The sequence below is a fragment of the Eleutherodactylus coqui genome, chromosome 11, assembly GCF_035609145.1.
Source record: "Eleutherodactylus coqui strain aEleCoq1 chromosome 11, aEleCoq1.hap1, whole genome shotgun sequence".
Lineage (NCBI taxonomy): Eukaryota > Metazoa > Chordata > Amphibia > Anura > Eleutherodactylidae > Eleutherodactylus > Eleutherodactylus coqui.
Genome location: NC_089847.1, coordinates 94,085,543 through 94,099,055, shown reverse-complemented (window position 1 = coordinate 94,099,055; position 13,513 = coordinate 94,085,543). Strand labels below are relative to the sequence as shown.

The following is a 13,513-nucleotide window of genomic DNA, read 5'->3' as shown; positions in this document are numbered from 1 at the left end:
AGTAAAAAGGCGTATTACTGTCACTAAGGGGGTTACGAGAACAACAGCTTTTTGATGGCTTAATACAAAAGACGACTTGTCACAGAAAGTTCTTACAGTGAAGTTATATTGACTACATTGGTAAGAATGTCCTCAAACCGCACCCACTTGGCTTTTACTGAAATATGCATACCGGCCCCCTGCTAATGTACCCTTAAAAGGCAGTATTCCAAAAAGTGAAAAGGCCCCAAACCAACCTTGGCTTAAGCTCCTAGTTGCATGACTTGGAATAAAATCACAGAGAGACAACAATAAAAGCCAAACTGAAAATGGTTTTATTTTAGTTTAAAAAGAAAAAAAAATATTTAAAACTTCTAAAAACCTCTTGCTACATTTTAATTTCACAGAAATCATTGTAAATGCTGAGCAGCGCTGGATTTTTTGCAGAAGATGACACCACCACGTTTTCGGTTACCTTCCCTTTAAAGGGGTATTGCCATCTGAGATTATCCTGCGGATATGCCATAAAAAAAACGGATAGCTGCGGGTCCCACCTTATGAGGCCGGCATTTATCCCTAGTTCTGCCCTTGGCCTGGCTGAATGGCTGAGCGAGCTTCGCTACACTGTGTATACAACTCCCATAGAAGTCAATTGCAGTTATGCAAACAGCACAGCAAGCTACACCATTTCCAAGTTAAAGAACTCTAACTTACTGTGCTACACAGTTTGCGGAATTGTCATTGACTTCTATGGGGCTTCACAAAGCCCAAAAGGCATTTCCTGTAAATTCCAAACACCACATTCAGTCGCTCTGGGGGCAAAACTGGAGATAGGAGTGCATCTATTAGACTTTCATGGCACTACTATGGACTTCGATGGAAAAATCTTTTTAAGGGAAGAAGGTTGCATGGAGAACGTTTTTTTTTAACTGGCGCCAAAGTCAAATATAGCATAAATTATGAAGACAAGGACTATTGCATCTCCTTTCTCAAGGAAATGCTGGGCATATTTCCAAAATCAGGAAAGACATTATAGAATATATGAATATACCTTTAGATTTGGCATCAGGCCTCATAATACATAATGCAGCTAAGTGCAAATCACGTATTAAACATCTCACCAGAAATGCATCCTCTGCCAATTCATAATTTCCTAGGTCTTAAAATTGCATAATTTTTCTCAGGAGCCAAATATGATTTACTTTGCACTGACCACTGCTGAGGGAAGGACGCAGAGGAAGGACATTCTAAAACAACGAGAATATAGCACCACAATACATATAAACTGGATTTTTAAACAAGGTAATAAACAATTTTCCCTCATCTGCATTGAAACATTTTTTTTTTATTATGTAGCGACCCCTTGTGGTCAGCGGTCCCCTAGGAATAACTTACCGTTGTCAGTAAAACATAATTGAGCACCACCCAGTGGTCAGTTGGCACAGTGCAGGAAATATTCCTACCACTGTCACTTCATTCAAGTACACTTCTGTGTACGCTAAGCAAACAGGATTTCTCTTCGTACCTGTGTAGAGTAGTGTCTGAACAATTACTTACACACACCGATATACGAGTTCATTAGCGCAAACATAAAACCCTTCTGGATGCAGAACCTGCTATTTTTGCAATTAATCGGCTGTTCTGCACAGTAGAAAACCATGTAAGTACGATTAGCAGAACCCGTGCGCTACACATTTATCCTCTTCGTCGGTCATCTTCTGCAGAGTATCGCAGCTTCCTCAGAATACAGCCAGAGTAGCCTGCAATGGGTGTAATGTGCGAGACAGACTGCAGGCTACTCTGGCAGTACCGTGTTTATTAGACAGAACAGCCAGCCTTCTCTGTGTGCAAACCACAAACCAAGGGAGGGAGGTTTCCATAGCGGAATATGCTCAGAAAGTCAACTTGACGCCACCTCAGTCCTTGGTAGCATTTTCCTGGCTCTGGGTATTCCACATGCCTCTCTTGGAGTGATAGTAGTGGAAGAAGTTTCTCAGGCGCAGCCGTTCGACCTCCAGCCCGTTCTGCAGCACCCTGAAAGAATTTCCAGATTTGTAGTTATTCGTTACAAAAAAAGGGGAAATGGTATCTCTGTTTCTCAAATTGGACTGTACAGTGTCATGTAGATGGCTGCAAGCTGCTCTTAGATATGTACTGTCATCAGTCTAATATTAAAGGGCTTTTCCAGTGAAATACTATTGATGCCCTTTTATCAGGATAGGTCATCAATAGTTGATCCTCCAGGACCCCCTCTGATCAGCTGAGCGGGCGCAAGTAGTCAGCGCTGCAATGACACAGAGTTCGGAGCGGACCCCTCTGCGCCGACCTCTGTGTAGTGGCCAGCGCTTGTAAACGCAGGCACTGCTCACGTTGATTTGAATAGTATTTCACTGGAAATGCCCTTTGAGTTTAAAAGTCGCGCTATTATTGACTATTAATTGGCAAATTTAAGGGAACACTCTAGACACCACCGTTTTATGCCCAATACAGGGCTTGAGGATGAGCTGGTGGCACAGAGGTTCTCTTTGGATATTTGCTTTTGGTTAGAAGCCGATCACAAGCCTATCCTGCTGCTGGCACTTGCATTGATCACAGAAAGCGGCCATACTTACGGATATAAGATGCAAGGGCAGGTATAGACACCAGATCCCTCAGCAAGCAGATGGGCAAATTGCTATATGGAAGGGCATTGCACAGGTGCAATATACTGATGATGAACGACCACACATACCTACCACGTATTATATTTGCACATAGCTAAGGGCTTATTCACACGAACGTATATTGGCTGCATTTTCACGGCCGGCTAATATACACGACCATCTGATGCATTGGATTCCAATGCATCAGTTCAGATGGCCGATTTTACGATGTGTCAAACGTGTGACCAGAAAAGATAGCGTATATGGTGCACATTCCAGTCATCCATTTTTAGGCCGGCCGGAAAAGATAGTTCTGGAACTATCTCCTGGCCGGAATACGGCAGCTGGTCCCATAGAATCCTATGGGAGCTGACAAAAAAGGGAGGTGGGAGAGTTTTTAGCAGAGGCTCTGCTAAATTCCTTCCCCCTCTCCGCCACTTGCCGGCAAGGGGAGGGGGTGGGACGCACACTAGCTCCCGACCCCCCCCCCCTTCCCTTGCCGAGAGCTGGTAAGGGGCGGAGAGGGCAAGGCAGTTTAGCAGAGCTAAACTCTCTACCCCCGGCCGACAGTATTCTGGGGACAGCGTATACTCACCGCACCTGGGCCGTCTGAACGGGTGTATAAATGGGAGATGCAGCCATGATCTGGTCACAGCTGCCTCTCGTTCATGCAAAAGTCGCAGCGCCCATGTGAAGGAGCCCGAAGGGCTTATTCAGACGACTGTATGTCGGCCGGGTATTCACGCCAGCCGATATACTGCATCCCTCTCTGCAGGGGGAGGAGGCTGGAAGAGCCAGGAGCAGTGCACTGAGCTCCCGCCTACTCTCCACCTCCTCTGCCCTATTTGCAATGAGAGAAGGCGGAGCTAAGTGTTGAGACTTAGCTCCGCCCCCATCCAGCCCCCTCCCATTGCAAATAGTGTTGAGGGGCGGGGAGGGGGTGGAAAGGAGGCGGGAGCTCAGGGAACCCCAGCCGATATACGGTCGTCTGAAATAAGCCCTAAGGCAAACATAGTTTGTAATATTAGTCTAGGGATTCCCAGGAGGATAAGGATCTTCCACTTGGGTTACAAGCTTGAGTATTTTGGCCAAAATATTAACCAATACCTTGAATTTATCATTATTTTTGCAACAAGCAGTCTGGCTTTAGATGTTGGGGGAGCCCAGGAAGTCAAAGTTGTTCACTTTTGAAGTACAGGGCTGAATTGAATGTGGCATCACTAACAGATTGTAAGACTGCATAGTGTACTATACATATCAATAGACCTTGGCGCCCTTTGTATGCCTTATCTATGTACAAGTATAACACTAAGCAACCAATAAAAAGGTAGGTGTGTGAATGGCTGTTCATTAGTATATTGCACCTGTGTAATGCTGCTCCACCTAGCAATCTGCTCATCTGCATGATGAGGGATGTGCTTCTACACCTGCCCTTGTATTTAATATCCGTAAGTATGGCCGGCCAGCTGTCATTTTTGAATTGATATGTCCTTTTCTCTGTGATTCGACCCACATCAATCAGTCGTGATCTGTGCAGAAATTCATCAGTAAGTTCATTTTACAAGCAGCATTAGCACTGGTGAAATTAAGCGTTGCACAGTGTCCACTGTAATAAATGAGTCTTTGTGCCAGGCGTGGGCATTCTGGTTCCTCCAGAGTGAGAAGTACTTTGTACTATACTCTATTCTAACAGATAAGGGTCCTGACTATAGGACCTCAAGTTATTAATTCAGCAAATCGTACTAGGAGTATTTGGAAATAGGACATTTAAAATCAGACAGTCCATTAAACAATGCAGCAGTATTCACTCAACTTTCCTCAAAAGTGTAATAAAGATAAGACTCCGCACAGGGAATCCTAATTTATTCCTAAAAATCAAGTTAGTGAAGTAATTGGAAAGACTTTATGTTTTTCCCTGCCAAAGTCAAATTAAATTTCCATATACTGCAAAGGAGCAGCAGCTGAACTGCCAAATTAGTCACCAAAATCCGCAAGTTTTACATTTCTTTTAGCTGTAATAAGCGATCATTTTTAGACTACGCTGTGTCTTGAGAATTTGATGTGCTATTGCTAAGAGTAATTTAAGACGTCATATTAATGGATATTCAGATTACTTTTCTGAAAGTATATTTTCTCAGAGAGATATAATCTAATGAGAAGCAATGAAGAGATTGGGAAGAATAGATCTGGAACATATGGCTCCTCCGAATACCAGCGCTCCTTAAAGTGTGAGTTTATCCTAAATCGGCCACCCTCTAGTAAATAACCATTGTCAGAATTCATTCTATGTTCTTCCTAGTGAATTCCCAACTCATCAAAGCTGTCATAAATGAGCTTTCTGAATGTGGAAGCGTTCTTTCCATTACAAAAGGACTAAAAGCTTTGCTTCAATAAGTGATGTGTCAGCGTTATTTACAGGTAACAATCACAGAAAATGGCCATATACTTACTGACTAAGGAGGGCAGATAGATGCATCCTCTCAACATGCAGCTAGCAGACTACCAAATGAGGGAGCTAATTACACCTGTGAGGGACACCGATGAGACAGCCACTCACACAGCCTCTTAATATAGAGGGGGGTAGCTGCTTGGTGTATCATGAAATGATCATGTTTGCTGCTATTAACCCCTTCAGGACCAGATCTTTTTCCTTTTATTATTTGAGTTTTTCTACCCCCACCTTCCAAGAACTAAAACGTTTTAGATTTTTCCAGTGATATAGCTGTATGAGGGCTTGCTTTTTGCAGGATTACTTGTATTTTTTTTTACTGGTATCACCTAATATACCATATACGGTAAATGTGCAGATTTTTTTTTTTACTTTTCAAAGTGGAGAAATCTAAAAAAATGCAATTGCACCCTTTTTGTGGTGGGGAGGGGGATATGTAGATTTTACAGTATTCATAGTACAGTAAAAATGACAAACTTTGTTCTATGGCTCAGTACAATTATAGTGATACCAAGTTTATATCGTTTATTTGAACGAGAGAAAGAAATACAATTTATTTTTACGGCCTTCACTGTGTGGAATGAATACTGTGGTATTGTAATAGTTTGGACTTTTACATACACGGCAATACCACATACTTGGGGGTGTTTAATGGTTTCTAATACACTTGTGGGGGGAAACGGGAAAAGCCTTTTTTTTAACGGAAATAAAACTTTACTAAGTCTTTTTTTTTTTCTTAACACTTATTTAGGCTTCACACCGGACTCAAACTTGCGATCATCTGATCAGTAGAGAAGTATATAGCAATTTTTGAAGTTTTGCTGTGGGTGCCAATGGGCGTAGCTAGTGGGTGAGGCTGTACCTGGGCCCTGGACGCTTAGGGGGCCCTTTAGGACTCTCTTCCTCTTATGAGGAGGTCAGTACTATAAATGAATCATTATAGTTAGTGGCACTGTTACAGATTTTGCATTAGGGTCCAGTAAATACAAGTTATGCATCTGGGGGTGCTGATGGAAAGTGGGAAGGGGCTCCTTCCCCGACTGTTTAGACATACGGTCAACTTTGATCCCTACATCTACCGTAAACATTAAACTGCCTCAATCACAGCCAACTCTGATCATGACCGGTGGCTGTCAGTAATCAGAAACAGCTGATAGCTGCCAGGTATGGAGCATACTCCGCTCCCAAGCCCACTCCATACACATTTCTCAACTGTCTGATGTAAATGTACACTAAGCGGCCATGAAGAGGTTAAAATCAAAGAGAAGTTGAATGTTGCATCTTACACATTCTCTGCTTCATTTATGATTGTACAGCATGCAATGAGATAACACTACATTTGCATAGTTCATATATTCCAGTTACACGATTGGCTTTGATCGTAATCTTAAAAAGGAACCTGTCAGCAAGTTCGGGGTGCTACGATTTAGTGACCGATGTCCTTGTTACAATAAACTATTGTCCTGGGATCTTTCTCCTCATTCCCTCCCAGAACCCTGGTGTTTAGAGTCATGTATGCATGAGGTTCTGGGTGGGATTCCTTCATCTGTTGGTGTGAACAGTGCCATGTTCAGCTTGTATGCGGATTACAATCTATGGCTAGTCAGGTCCCTAGGTTCCAGCATGTGGCCGTCCCTACTGGGACAATCGCCCCGCTTGTAGGCAGGACTCCCTGGGGTTAACTTGTCTTGTTAAAGTAGGGACTCACGAGACAACGAGAACCCTTGCAGTGGGCTCATGTATCTTGGCCAAAATACGAACCAATACCTCGTACGTACTTTGGCTATTCCATCTGCTTATGCGCGTTGGTATTCTAGTTAAGTGTTTTGATGTTTGTTTGGCGTTGTTGGAGGTCTGCTGACAAGCCTCGTTTGCAGTTCACTTTGTTATGGCGTTCAGCATGTATAGAAGTCCCCCCGCCCCAATCCTTTCTCTCCAGCCGCTCTTGCATTTGCCCTGGGCGTGGCTTGCATTACCCTCAGATTGAACAGGACAACTATGTTTTACTGTGAAGAGCTGTGGCATTTTGGAGAAATTAAATTTTGTAATAAGTGCCAGCTTAGGGCGTAGTTTCAGCTGAAGGGCTTCCCTCCAGCTTCTTCCTGCACAGCCCGATTTGATTGACAGGTTTCTCTACATTTGTATATAGGAAGACACCTGTCAATCAAGCTGAGATACATACGAAGAAGCCCCCAAGAGGGCACTTCTCCCTGAGCCCGACACGTAACACTGGCCAAGAGCTGGTGTTCAAACTACAATCTCTCTAAAACCGACAAGTGCTTTACAGTAGAACACAGATTAATGGAATTAGAACATCTGTCACCAAGTCATCCTTGCCCATGGTCAGGGCAGCATGAGTGTGCCGACAGATACCCCTTAACGCAACAGAACGTAACCTTACTTCATGAGGATGGCGCGGGATCAGAAGTGACTGTTACCGATAGCTGGGCCCCCCCGCTGCAGCAGCAGGCATACAGGAGGACAGCGACCCCCGTTATTAATCCCTTACATGCTGTGATCTATGTAAAGGGTTCACAGAAGGAAGGCATCAGATCCCCACGATGTAATCGAGGAGGGCCACCTGGTTGCCATGGCAACAGGACGCCAGATCCTGCTTTGTCATTGCTTATGATCGCTATTACAAGTACAAGAAATCCTGCAGTGCCTTATAAGAGCAATCATAGCTGCTATGGTGCAGGCCCCCTTCAGGGACATAAACCGTGTAAGAAAACAAAAGAATAGTGTTAAAAAAAAATGTAAAAACAAGAAAAAGAAAAAACACAAAAGTTTTTTGCTTTTTCCCCTGTTTGTCTAAAAAAACACACACTATTAACCCTGTGCAGCAGAAACCACAAAAGCATGGAGGTAAAATGCTTATTTTGTTCATTTTAACTCAAAAAAGCGCAATAAAAGTGATTAAAAAAGGCCTATGTACCCTAAAATGACACAAATAAAAACTACAGCTCATGATGCAAAAAAAAAGCCCCCACAGAGCTCAGTCCATGGAAAAATAAAAAAAGTTATGGGACTTTGAATGCAGTGTTGTAAAAATAATTATATAAGTTTATTTTAATAATTATATAAATTATATAAGTGCATACATTATATGCACCCAAAAATGGCACCAATAAAAACCATAGTTTGTCACTCAAAAAACAAGCCCTCATATGGCCATATTGACAGAAAAATAAAAAAATTATGGCTTTTGAAAAGTAGAGATGAAAATCCCCCAAAAATCGTTGCACATGCAAAGCCAGGAATAGGTCATGTCCTTAAAGGGGTTGTCCCGCACCGAAACGGGTTTTTTTTTTTTTTTTAAACCCCCCCCCGTTCGGCGCGAGACAACCCCGATGCAGGGGTTAAAAAAACAACCCCCACAGCGCTTACCTGAATCCCGGCGGTCCGGCGTCTTCATACTCACCTGCTGAAGATGGCCGCCGGGATCCTCTGTCTCCATGGACCGCAGGGCTTCTGTGCGGTCCATTGCCGATTCCAGCCTCCTGATTGGCTGGAATCGGCACGTGACGGGGCGGAGCTACACGGAGCCCCATAGAGAAGAGGAGAAGACCCGGACTGCGCAAGCGCGGCTAATTTGGCCATCGGAGGGCGAAAATTAGTCGGCACCATGGAGACGAGGACGCCAGCAACGGAGCAGGTAAGTATAAAACTTTTTATAACTTCTGTATGGCTCATAATTAATGCACAATGTACATTACAAAGTGCATTATTATGGCCATGCAGAAGTGTATAGACCCACTTGCTGCCTCGGGACAACCCCTTTAAGGGGTTAAAAGGGACCATCACCTACTTGTAGTCTTATGAGCTAAGCTTATGGGCTGAAAATAGGTAACCTGCCGAGGCCGGGATGTAAGTCTTATACTTACCGCCCCGGTCATTCCACCAGTGTGAGCGCTAAAAGACGCCGCTCAATGTATCGAACAACTCACTGTCAAGTAGTCCCCCCACTATGAAACTAGAGCGGGCGGACTACTTGGCAGTGCCCCTCAATGCATTGAGTGGTGGCTTTCAGCGCAAACATTCGGGGAAGTATATACAACACTTACATCCCTGGACTCGGCAGGTTACCTACTTTCAGCCCTCAGTGCTAACAGTAGATGGCAGAGTCTCTTTAAGTCAAATATTTTATGTACCACTCTCTTTTTAATAATACCCGTGATGCCAGTCTCTTACTTGTCACAAAAGACAGAAGACAATGCATTTTTAAAGATTTGAAAGAAAACGGTTCTGCACATACGTTTCAAGGTGGACAATCGGGTCTCGGAACGATGGAGGGATTAGCAATGGTGGATTAAAAGCGCTTTCTGTTAAACAGCAGCCAATAGCCAAAATAAACTATACTCACCACCTCTATAAATCACTGTACACCACTGAGGCCTGTGATTGGCTGCAGCGGTCATGTGTGTGCACGTATAGCTGCAGCATGTAAACAGAGCCCAGTGGGGAAAACCTAGTTTAATTATTTCTGAACGATGGCTGCTGTCAAAAAAATAAAACAAATTAAAAAACTCCTTCAAAAAGGAATGTTTCATTTTTTTGTGCCTGTCTCTCTGAGAGCAGCACAAGGTAGTGACAGGCTTAGCAACGTGTAAACAACGCTCGTCTGACTGCACCCTAAAGACCCATTTAGACACAACGATTATCGCTCAAAAGAGGTCTTTTAAGCGATGATCGTTGTGTGCATTTACAGGTAAAGGTGATCACTCGAATGACGAGCGATCACCTTGCGCTCCGAGTAGGGTATGCAGAAGACAAGCGGGGTCACTTGTCTTCTGCATCCAGCTGCTCTCTGCTCGGAGCATCCAGCTGGTATACAGCTGAGTGCTCAAAACGTGGGATGCAGAAGACAAGCGGGGCCGCTTGTCTTCTGCATCTAGCTGTTCTCTGCTTGGAGCGCCTGGCTGTTATATAGCTGAGTACTCCGAGCGGGAGATGAAGAACAGAGCTGAAAAAAAATCGCATTGAAACGTATGCATTTTTATCTTCTTGTTAGCCATGTAGTCAATGTAAAACGTATGGCTGTACATTTCCACATGCTTAACATATGTTTTTTGTGATGAAAAAAACAAACAAAAAAAACAGTCCAACTGCAAAACTGTTAGATTAAAAAAAAAAAAAAATTATAGTGAAAGACGAATCAAAATGTATGCCATGTAGGATTTTAAAAAATGTAAACGTATGCTCAAAAGGTTTTTTTTTTTTATACTTTTTTTTTTTTGAATACCAGGGTTAGAAAGGGTATTGTTTCTCTTTAAAGAGAGTACCTGTGAGAAATATGCAAGTAGAGAAGATGGAATATTACCTCAGTGCCACCTATTGGAAGGCAGCATTCCTGCAAGTCAAGGTCAGACCCTTTAGACGAGACTTATAACGATGACCGGGAATTAAATAGCAAACCAGAATGCCATACACAGACAGCTATTTCGGGTTTTATTTTTGTAAGTATCGTTCCATTTTCACTAAATGCATATTTCCCAGAGGAGCCTGGATGGCCCTATAAGTCTGCTCCCTTGTCTTCTGGGTGTCTCCTCACACACCGTATAGATGCTCTCCTTAAGAAATATACCCCTCCCAACCCATATCTATAGGCCTCTTACTAGGAAGGCCAGAAACCTACTGCACACTGATGAGGGGCACAACCCCCCAAAGGGCTGCCTGTGTGTGGTTATTCTGGCTTGGTTTTTAATAGCCAGTCATTGCTATAAGTCTTGTGTAAAGGGTTGAAGACATTGACTTGCAGGAATGCTGCCTTCCAATAGGTGGCGCTGCAGAGGTATTGTTCCATCTTCCCTATTCTCGAATACCTGAAACATTCATGAAAGTGCCAGTGTGAACAGACCAAAAATGAGATTCTGCTGGCGACTAGAATCCAAGATGTGGGCATTTACAGGTCTCTGTAATGACTACTGCAGTAGAAATGATACATAATGCCTATTTGAATGACTGTACAACCATGCAGGCAATACACTGTGGCACCAAATCCTCTAGAGTACTTTGGCTAATAGTGGAGAATACAAAACAGCTCACCTCCATCTATTGTGTCCATATGCCGAATAGGACTAACCTTGTGATGAAACTTTTTAAAGGAGTTCTCTCGCCAAAAACAGTAACCACTTATCCTCATAGGCGATAAATGGAGGATTGCCGGGGGTTCATCAGCTAGAGATCATTAGAATGGCGCGCCCTTGGAGATCATGAGAATGGCGCACCCCGAATCCCTCTACTGAATGGAACGGCAGCCCACGTTTGACAAAAGCATGCAACTTACCCATTACTGGGCATTTGAAGTTTAACCTTCAATTGACATAAAACAGTAATTCTGCAGTCTAATATAAAAAGTCTGCAGGCTTTTTTGTGCACCACACTTTGACCCCTTTGCGTGACCTTTGGTGGATGATTTTGGCGTCATTAGATTTGTGACATCCTCACCACCGCCGTAAAAATAACAAAATTTGAGCTTGATACATTGAGTGACCGGTCAGCCCAGGTCGAAGTTCCTATGTTGAGTCTGGCGGCGCTGTTGGGCTTCAGCTAACAGCTCTGCTAGGAAGAGTCAAGAATTGCTAAGCAACATTTATATGAAGCGCTTACCAGTTTGACTGTAGCCATGTCCCAAAATTGTGGACTGTGAACAGTTGAAGCCGAATCCTCAGCTCAACAGTTCTTAGACATTTACAACCGTTTTTCCTAACATTTTATGTTTGCGTAACGAACATCACGTCAATCTTGTAAGACAAAAAATTAATATTGTCTATTGGGGATGCCAGACACTATTAACCCTTTCCAATCCACTGTCTGACGTCTAAAGACATTATGATTTAAGGCTGTACAGCTCCAATGTTGGAAGACGTCCGTCGGGGTTCTCTAACTGTATATTGCCAGACTCTCTGCTGTCGGAGCTTATCCAATGTATCACCTCATGCAGTACTGGCTTTAGCCAGCATATAGCGCCATTGTATAACAGCAGAAAAAGAGTAAGCCCCCTAGGAAAACCAGGATACAAATTGGATTGGAAAGGGTTAATATGGATGATTATACAACCTTGGGAGTTCATGGAATGCTATATCAAGCGAGAAAAGTCATAGATGCCCAGTCTAATCCTCCAAGGGCCTCATGTTCATGGGCGGATCGGATTCAGCATGCGGGAACCTGCAGCGGAGGACCCTGCGGGTCTTCTACGTATCCGTCCGGGTCTTCATTTTCTTCCCTATGGATTTGTGCGGAATCGCCGGCCGGCACACTGCGCCGACGGACATGCACAGTGGAGTTTTTTTTTTAAAGTCCTGCTTTTCCGTGGAATCCATGGCCCATCCACAATTCAATTGCTGACGGTTCGTGAATCACACGGCTTCCATTGACTTCAATGGAAGCAGTCTGCGCATGATGCACACTGAAATGGAGCATGCTGCGTTTTTTTTTTCTTCCCCGGACCAAAAAGGTCCTCAAAACAAATCCGCATGCTTTATTTCATTTGCGGACGCCCACGTATCCCTATGGGCGGCTTGTTTTGCAGGTCTTCCATGCAGGTGACCCATGCGGAATCCGATAGGGATAGTTTAAATCTACTTTGGAGCGTTGGATAGACACTCTAGGGCTTCCTAGCTTGGCGTTAGTGGAAGCACGTTGAACATTATTGAGCATCTTAGAGCAAAGTGTGGGGCGTAGGTAACGACTCCTTGTTGGTGCATAGGGAATGTGAACACTGAACGATTCAATGATGAATCTGCCTGTCTAAACAAGTTGCATGAGCGCAAACAAAAGTCGTGCTTTCCAAAAGAAGGTCAAGAGTGATGACAGCAGTCAGTGTATGCATGGCGACCCCTTTTATTTATTTAGTGCGCCACAATTGGTATTACCGGTTAAAGGATTACAATGCCAGACTGGAAAGACTGACTCTGTCACACGCTATACTGCGATTCTATATGCTACTCAGTATCTCTGTATGGGATCTCAAGATTGTTTATGGGGTGGTTTGTGTAATGTTCTGACTCTTCCTGTAGAAGGTTCATTTTCTTTTTTAGTGTCGAGTGTAAAAGTTAGAAGAAAAAACAACGGAAAAAAATCTTAAAAAGTTTATCTGATTACAAAAACAGACAACTGTTGCTTTTCATCATTTCTATGGAAACATGATTAAATCTAGCGGCAACCTAAGCCAAAGACGAAGTTCACATCAAAAGGAACATCGTAAGTGTAAAGACACGTAGTGCTTTCCAGGAATTACCAGCTACTAGGAAGCCTCTGCAGCCAAAGTAAGCATTTACAGATGGCCAAAATCACTATTGTTCAAACGCTTTGTATTTTATACACTCATTGTCCAAAACGTTCCCTCCCATAGAAAATGTCGGAATCTAATTAAACTTTCTCTGTGTGATTGTAACATTGATACAAGTAAGTGATTACAATATCAGAGCAAAAGAGTCATTTA

The 13,513-nt window shown here is 43.4% G+C and overlaps 1 protein-coding gene across 3 annotated transcripts in view; it reads right to left on the bottom strand.

Annotated features, from left to right (window-relative positions):
* Positions 1-291: 291 nt before the first annotated feature.
* The window catches only part of B4GALNT4 (beta-1,4-N-acetyl-galactosaminyltransferase 4), a 75,995-nt gene continuing 62,773 nt past the window's right edge, over positions 292-13,513 (bottom strand). For all 3 annotated transcript variants that reach the window (XM_066583062.1, XM_066583061.1, XM_066583063.1), the window contains exon 21: positions 292-2,013. In XM_066583062.1, the coding sequence (XP_066439159.1) occupies positions 1,896-2,013 (118 nt within the window). In that variant the 3' untranslated portion in view covers positions 292-1,895. The remainder of the gene's footprint in view (positions 2,014-13,513) is intronic.